The sequence below is a fragment of the Ahaetulla prasina genome, chromosome 5, assembly GCF_028640845.1.
Source record: "Ahaetulla prasina isolate Xishuangbanna chromosome 5, ASM2864084v1, whole genome shotgun sequence".
NCBI lineage: Eukaryota > Metazoa > Chordata > Lepidosauria > Squamata > Colubridae > Ahaetulla > Ahaetulla prasina.
The window spans coordinates 114,693,182-114,701,269 of NC_080543.1; the positions used below are offsets into that span (position 1 = coordinate 114,693,182).

At 50.0% G+C, this 8,088-nt stretch overlaps 1 protein-coding gene across 1 annotated transcript; it reads right to left on the reverse strand.

Moving 5' to 3' along the window:
- Positions 1 to 292: 292 nt before the first annotated feature.
- SLITRK5 (SLIT and NTRK like family member 5) lies at positions 293 to 7,428 on the reverse strand. Its single transcript, XM_058185827.1, has 2 exons — positions 7,341 to 7,428; positions 293 to 3,198 (listed from the first exon to the last, which is right to left on the reverse strand). The coding sequence occupies exon 2, from the start codon at positions 3,188 to 3,190 to the stop codon at positions 293 to 295; it is 2,898 nt and encodes a 965-aa protein (XP_058041810.1). The 5' UTR covers positions 3,191 to 3,198; positions 7,341 to 7,428.
- Between the last annotated feature and the right edge of the window lie 660 nt (positions 7,429 to 8,088).

Genomic DNA, 8,088 nt, shown 5'->3' on the forward strand with positions numbered 1-8,088 from the left:
GGGATGAGAGAACAAAAACTGTGCCTATTTTCACTCGATCAATTGGTTCCTATGGGCTGTAAGAGAGAGAGAGAAATAGCGATCTAGAACTATGAACACTCCTTTTCATTACTTTTCCCCCCAAAGCTGGAAATCCCTGTGCCAAGGCAATTTGCCTTCCAACAAATGAAGCAAAGGCAGGTTGGGGAGGAAAAAGACACAGAGGGAAAGCAAGGTCACCATTGTATTTTCTTTGTGTGTGGTTATTAAATACAAATGCTCTCTAGGAGAAAGGACGGGAGGAAAAGAGATCTCAAAACTGACTGAACGTGGTCTGTTTTTCCAATACTTCGAGGTAGTCCGGCTCTGCGTTTAGCTTTGCTTTTAGCTCCAGATATTCGTTCCTGTTGGGCTCTACATAAACAGTGCTTGGGGGAGTGTAGAGCACTGTTTCCCGGAGCCTACTGTCCCCCGAGCTGGAATGCAAGTAGGGGTGAGGCGGGCGCCTAATGTCATAGTTAGGGGAATAAGTGTAGGCGGTTGGAGGGAACTTAGGGTACTCCGGGAGGTTACTGCCCCCCAAGGTGGAAGAAGGGTGTTTGTCAGGCTCCAAAATGCCCCTGTAAAAATGATCAGCATCCTGAACAGGGGAAAGCAACTCATCCCGAGGCTCAATGGTGCTGACACTGTATGTGGGGTTCCGGAGGGATTCCTCTTGTCCCCCTGGAGCTGCGGGAGGTGGCCCCAAAACTTGTGAGGGAGGAGGGGGTTGGGGCTGAAGATGATGGTTACTGTAGGTCACCTTGAGCTCATGGAGATCTTTGTAATCCTCACCCGCATTGCCCTCCCTGGAGCGGTAGATGGGGTTCTTGCACATATGGCCTAAAGGATGAGGGATGTACTCATAGACGTGTCCTGCTGGGGTTTTCACCTTAGGCAAAGCTGGACCACCACCACCTCCTCCTCCTCCACGGTGAAGATGCTGTGGATGTTGCTGGTGATGGGCGTGGAGGTGAGAATGGGGAGTTCCCCCTCCTGTGTATACGCTATACTGCATGTTGAAGGAGCTCACATCTGAGTTGTTGGTGCTGGCATGGTCACCTTGAACCTTCTTCCTACGTTTCATAACCAGCACAAAAAGACCTGCAGCCACAAACACAGACATGATGAAAACTAGCAGTAAGCTGAGAATCAGCACCGATAAAGGCACCGTGGAAGAAGAGGAAGAGGAGGAAGAGGAGCCACCAGAAGGTGATGCTGAACTGTCCTCTTCCATGGTGCTATTGAACTGCCCCAAATTGGAGAAAGAGGTGGTCCTTGCTGGTCCCTGCATGGATGATGGAGTGGGTGTGGAAACAATGATGTCAGAATAGTCTGGACAGAGCAGCTCTGGTTTGATGTTCCTCATATAATTCTCAGCAAATTTCTTAGGGGATTCACAGATTACCTGGTCCACAAGGACTCCCGTGTTGAGTTGTTCAAGCCATAACTTCATGCCCACCACATCACATGTACAATCCCATGGATTCTCATGAAGATCTATCTGCAGCAAGGATTTTAATTGATCAAGCACCCCACTTACGGGAAGGTAGGAGAAATGATTGCTCCGCAGATTCAATCTATAGAGAGTTAAGCCAGAAAAAATGCCCACAGGTAAAGATCTCAGCAAGTTGTTGTTGAGAAACAGGAGCTGTAAATTGGGCACAGGATCAAATGTGCCTGTCTCAATCTCCCGGATGACATTATATTGCAGGAAAAGGTACTGCAAGCTCTGAAGCCCATAAAAAAGCTCTGCATTCAATTTTTCAATCCGATTCCCATTCAGATACAGCCTCCGCAAATTAGTTAAATCCCCAAAGGCCCGGTCCTGAATGACTGAGATACGGTTATTGCCCAGGTGGAGCAAATCTAACCCTGTAGCATCCAGGAAATCTGACCTGCGCACCAGGGCAATGTAGTTTTCGGTCAGGTACATCTTCTTAGGATTATACGGTTTGGGTTGGAGCTCTGAGATGCTCTCAATCTTCCTTTCCTGGCAGTTGACATTGAGGCCCAAGTCAGATATCTGTAGGTTGCAAGTGCAAGCTGTAGGACACTCCAAAGGCACCGGGGATTTGGTCTGGTAAGCAATGCTAGGGCCGTAATTGCTGTATCCCAGATCCTTGGAGGGCAATCGAGAGGTGGGACGCACCCTAGACTTGTTAGGCTGGCGTGTCCCTTTGGGTTTCAAGGGTGTTTTGTAAACAGCTGAAGAGGAAGTAGCCACAGAGTTTACAGAGGCTGGAGTGGTATGAAAATACCCTGTAGTACTTAGTGGGGTTTGTGGTCTCATCTCATAATCTGAGATGAGTCTCCGAGGGCAAAGCTCCTGCTTGGAAACCTCATCCAAATCTCTCCCGTGTAACCGGAAAGGAGTTTCACACACTACATCCCCCACCAAGGCTGAATAGGATATGCTGTCCAGCCAATCCTTGAGAGAGATCAGTTCACAGGAGCAATTCCACGGGTTCTCTTCCAGCTGCAACTCCACAACCTTATCCATGTGCTGCAGAAGGCCCAGGTATGGCAGCAGTTTCAGTCGGTTGCCCCTAAGGTCAAGATGAGTCAAGGGCACAAAGCGGAACAGGTTGTTGGGCAACGAAGAGAGAAGATTGTCATTCAGGATCAGCACCTGTAGCAGGTGGAGCTTGCTGAAGGAGTTGGGTTCAATGGCACTGATGTAATTGTAATCAACTTGAAGATACTCCAAGCTCTCCAGGCCTACAAAAGTGTCATCTCTCAGTATCTCCAGTTTGTTGTTGTTCAGGTGCAGCCTCCTTAAACCCCTCAGACCATGAAAGGCTCCCGTTTCAATGTCTTGGATATCGTTGCCCCCCAAGTGCAAAATAGAAGCCCCACTGTAATTAACAAATTGGTTGGGATAGAGCCTATTGAGAAGATTCCCAGACAGCAGGAGATGATAGATGGAGAATCTGGGAGGGCTAATCTCAGAGAGGCTAATGATGCCCCGGTTCTCACAGCTCACCGTTAAGAGGCCGTCTTTCTCCTCACAAGGGCATTTATTGTCACAGATCTCGCCATAATATTCGATGCTCTCTGCCCAGGCCAGGACGAGAGATGTTAAAGCAAAAGTGATGGTTTGCACCATCCAGATACGCATTTTTCTGTTGAGATCCTGCTCCTGAATCACCGTAGAGCAGCAAGCATACATGTTATCTCCTGTAAAAAGCAAAAAGAGAACACAAATACCAGGCTGTCACAAGACTGAGCAGGAAAATCTAATCATGACACTGTTAGAAGTCAAAACACAGGTGGAAGAAGGAAATGAGACTGGCGTCTTTTTGCCAAGACTTTTGATTTTAGGAACGTTAGACCAATGGCTGTTAAATGGTATTTTTCTCAGCGCTGCTTTTCGAGATTTCCAAAGGAAAGGCACTATCGCTGAAACCCTTTGGCTTCCTAACCCTAGGAGTGCTCTCCTATATCGTTACAATTTGTTTTCCCCACCTCCCTGCTATACACACACACACTCATGTACAATATGTCCATAAATATACATAAAATGGCTGTCAGTTTAGTTACTCAGTTCTAATGAGAACAGAAGAACCATTTTATAAGCCTTTCATCCTCACCTATTATCCATCTCGTTTTGCTTGGTTTCCTGCCCATGTTCAAAACCTTTTAGTCTGAACAGTTCTCTGCGAAGGAAAAGTCCCCTTTTTTTTTAATTTTATTTTTTGCTAAGACAAATCTATCCCTCTCTTTTTCCCTCTCCCTCTCCCTCTCTCTCTCTCTCTCCCTCCCTCCCTCTCCCCCCTTCTCCTTCTCTCCTTCTCTGTTTGTCTCTCTCCCTCTCCCCCCCCCCATTTTGGATTGAAAAAAAAACATTTAAATGCCATTGCAGGCATCCTGCTGTAATATTTTCAGAGAGCCTCACTCTTTTTCTCTCTGTATGTCTGTGGCTTTTTACAAGCCTGAAACAGAAGTAGCTTCTCAAACACCTGAGATTCCTAATCAGTTTTGCCCTAGGGTGAAAATGCTCAGAGATTAAAACTTAATTTAAAATTCATAACAAAGGAAAATACCAGAGCTGGGATTCTTTAACTGAGTAGTTCAATTTATGATCTCCATCCTCTCATTTTTAAAAATAAATAAATAAATAAATAAATGAGGGGGCTAGCCACTGATGAAATACTTATGAATTCTTATCAGAATCAAATTGTCTGAAAAAGCCTCATCATCATCACTCACTCGCTTCTGCTTTAATCGGTTGGTAAGTAAGTTATTTTCACAAAAGCATTGGTCGAAAGGCAGCAATACTGCACCTATACGCTCACAGAGAGCCACACGGAGACTATAGGCATGGACTCACAAGCGTTGTCCTTTAAGTCATCATCTAGAACTTCTCAAAGCAGACTAGAACTGGGTCTCCCCCTGTGGCCTCAACCATAACTAGTATCTGATTTCTTACAGGTTTGGTAGCATGACCCTGTAATGATCTAAGTCACTTTGAGGCAACCCGATGGCCACCAAGAATTTGGAAATGTGGAGCTTTCTCAGTTGCTGTCCTTCTGACAAAGCCTTGCAGACGGATAAGTCCACCCAAATCTATCTCTTTGCGCCCCTCACAAACATAGCCAGTGTCACTGAATTGCATTCTGGCAAGTAGGCATGCCCTATTCCCCTCCCTCCCCACCCCCTCCACCTTCTCTGCCTCCCAAGGGAAAATACTTCTACTCTACTCTCTGAATGCAATAAGTTATAGGAATGGGTAAATAAATCACCATAAATCACCCCCCTCTGTCGTAAATCGCCCTGTTTTCCATGCATTTGTGGCTGGATTGAACTGTTGTGATTTGTTAGATCAAGGGCTAGGTGGCATTTGCTCAGATCAAATTTTTGTCATAAGTCCTAGTCTCCCTTATTCCCACAGCTAAGGACTTGGGAGATATCTTCCCATGCTTTGCTTGGGGTAGGATAGACAGAAGAGACATGTGGCTCTGATTGCTGAGTTTACAGAGTTCAAGGATTTTGTAGCAGTGGCCAAGCAGGTTAAGGAAGAAGTGTTTTGTTCTCCAAGGGTTTGGCCAAAAAAAAAAAAAAAAAGGTACATCTGACTCTCTGCATCAAGCAAGAAAATAAGGGGGAAGGGGTTGCAAAAAAAGAAGAAGAAGAAAAGAAAAGCAAGAAGAAGAAGAAGCAATCCTGCACTTCTAAGACAATTCCCAGCTCCATCCACTACAGCCATTCATCCATGAAGTGACTAATTCCCTTGGTCCAAAGGAGAAATAAATCTCAAATAAATCAGCAGCCAAGCAACCTTTTCCGATTTGCCCTCACCCCCCCCCTTGCAAATCTTTATTAAAAGAAGCAACTACCCGAGAATGTAGATGTCCTCTCCCACTTGCCAAACAGTTGCGAGGGGTGAGAAATAAAAAGTTAAAATGTAGCATCCAGAAAGGGATGCTTACAGATTCGGCTGCAAAGGCTGGCGAAAAGGGGAGGAGGAAGAGGAGGAGGAGGAGGAAGAGGAGGAAGAGGGAGCCTGCTAAGTGGATCGGGGGTATCGGATGCGATCTCCCTCTATTTCTTGATCTCTCTCCCAAAACGGGGAAGGGTCGTTTCTCTTCCTCGTCGCCCATCCTTTCCAATGCCCCCTCCTCCCCACCCCACCCCGGAGGGTGGGTGGTAAGCATCGAATAATGCCTCCCCTCTGGATACCGCACTGAAGCAGCCGCGGTTCGGCTTGCAAGCGAAAGCTGCCTTCCCAGTTGTTCCCAGCAGTGGCAGTTGGAAGCCCTGGTGGTGTTTGGTTGGGGGGGGGAGAGAAATGGGGGGGTGGAGAGGGAAGGGGAGCCAAGAGCAACCAGGAGACACGGATCAACGCTTCCCCCCCCCACCATCACCACCCCCGTTTCCTCCACCCCTTTGCTACTTACGGAGGCTGAAATCTCCAGGGCCCCAGCATTGTTGCAACCCCGAACGCTACGCCGGCTCGCTCGGTCGGTGTTGCAAACCGCCCAGGCAGAGGCGAAAAGGAAGGCGGTGGGGAATGCAGTCGCAAAGGCTGCTTCGCCAGCGAGGGACACATACGCGCGCGCGCGCACATACACACACACACATACACACGTACAGTCTTGCACACAGGCTGAGGCGCTCTCTTTCCAGGTCTCCCCCCCCCAGCCCCCGTCGCGCGCGCACAACATACACGCCGCGGCGGTGCGATGGGGGGGGGGCTGCCTCCCGAAGCGCTTTTTTTTTCCCCAATAGCGGAAAGTGGAAGGAATTGGGGAGGGGGGCGCGACAAGCTGGGGAGACGGGGAAGGGCGAGGCGGAGAGAAGGGAGGGGGAGTGGGAAGGGGAGGAGAAACGGAGCCGGGGGAGGGGGGCAAAGAAAATTGTCGAGTGGTACAGGGAGGGGGTGATCCGGGTGAGGAAGGTGTGTGTGGTGTTGAATGACAAGCAGGGGAAACGGGCGAGCGATCCGGTCTGGGAAGAGAGTAAATGCTATAAGCGAAGCTGACCCGTGGCGCAAGGGGGACCCGGAGACTTCCCCCACCCACGGGGAGGGGGGAAAGGATTCGAATTATTTTTATGATGATGGGTTATATGTTTTTTTCTTTTCCAAAGACCTCGTCAACAAGGAAACATAAGGTGCCCGGTTTGGGAAAAGAGGTCCTAGAATCTCTTTACCTAGAAACCAGGATCGATTTGGGTCAGAGTTGGCGGTGAGGTGGGAAGAGATGGAATGGGGAAGGAGGGAAAGACGTATGTGGGGCCTGAGAAATGGGGAGCGAGAATGGAGATATATATGTATATATATATGTATGATATATATGTATAAGCACACACACACATGGATATATGTGGAGATATCCATATCCCATACCGGCACCCCATTTATTTCCCTATATATCAGGGTGTTATATACCCTATTTATTAGGGTGCTACGTGCCGACCGGTTCAGACGGACTAGAGAGCCCCCCAAGGGACTGGGAGTGTATACGCGGGTATGCGTGTGAACTACAGGGGGCCTCGGGGACCGAGAGGAGAAAAGGCGTGGGAAGGTCCAAGAAACCCACTGCGGGGGAGGGGGGTGCGCGAGTGGGCTCCCAAGAAGCGGAGAGACGGAATTCTGCGGGGAGGGGCGGAGGGTCACTGTAACGGACACGAAGAGGTGTGTGTGGAAGAAACATAAGGGGGGTAGAAGAGATGTGGGGTTAAAAGGGGAGAGAGGGGAGGACCCCGCCAGCGCATCCTAAAGCCATCAGGATGAGCCGCATCTTCCAGCCTCGCTTCTCTCGCGCCCTCCGCGGCATCCCCAGCGCCCGAGCAGTTCCCAGCCCGCTGGCGGTACTCACACTTTCAGTGCAAGAGGTCAACTTTCTCCGGGCTCAGCGACGACGGCTGAGCCGTTGCCCTGCTCCACCTCCACCTCCTCCTTTTCCTCTTCCTCCTCCTCCTCCTGCTGCTCCTCTCAACTCTCGCCGTCTCCCCTCCGTCCTCGCACCATTTCCCAGCGCCCCGGATTGAAGGTGCTCGTAAAAGCCGTGCCCGAAAAACCGAATCCGGCAAGCCGTTCCTTTAAGCCTCCTCTTCTTCTTCTTCTTGGAGCGCGCTCTGGACATGGTAGGGCTGGCGACCAGAGCGCAGGGAATCCGTTTTCCCCGGCGGCGGTTGTCCACGCCGATTCCCTCGCGGGAGCTTCCTCCGTGGGCTCCCTTGCAGTTGAGGCTGAACCCCCGGACTCTTCTTCTCCGCCCTGCCTTGCTGCATTCCCCCTCAGTGGAGCCCGACCGCTGGTCCCCCTAATCGTCGAAGGGGATGCCCGCCGTCAGCCACGCAACCTCGCCCGCCTTCGCCTCCCCGATCCAGGCTTCTTCCGAGGAGCAGCGCAAGCCCTTTAGCATCTCTCGGTCTCTCTCTCTCTCTCTCCCAAGGACGGGAAATCCACAGAAGCCGCTCTTTGAATTCCCAGCTGCTTGTCCCAAAAGCCAAGTACTGCGGCGGTCAACTTGCCTTCGCTTCTGTTTCTTTCCTTCGCTAGCCAAGGAAGCGAGTAGGAGGGGGAAGGATGCGCTCCGGAAAGCGAGGGTTTCAAATAAATAA

Excerpts from the sequence above, each read along its gene's own strand:
- SLITRK5 (XM_058185827.1), bottom strand. The coding sequence starts at position 3,190 with ATGTATGCTTGCTGCTCTACGGTGATTCAGGAGCAGGATCTCAACAGA.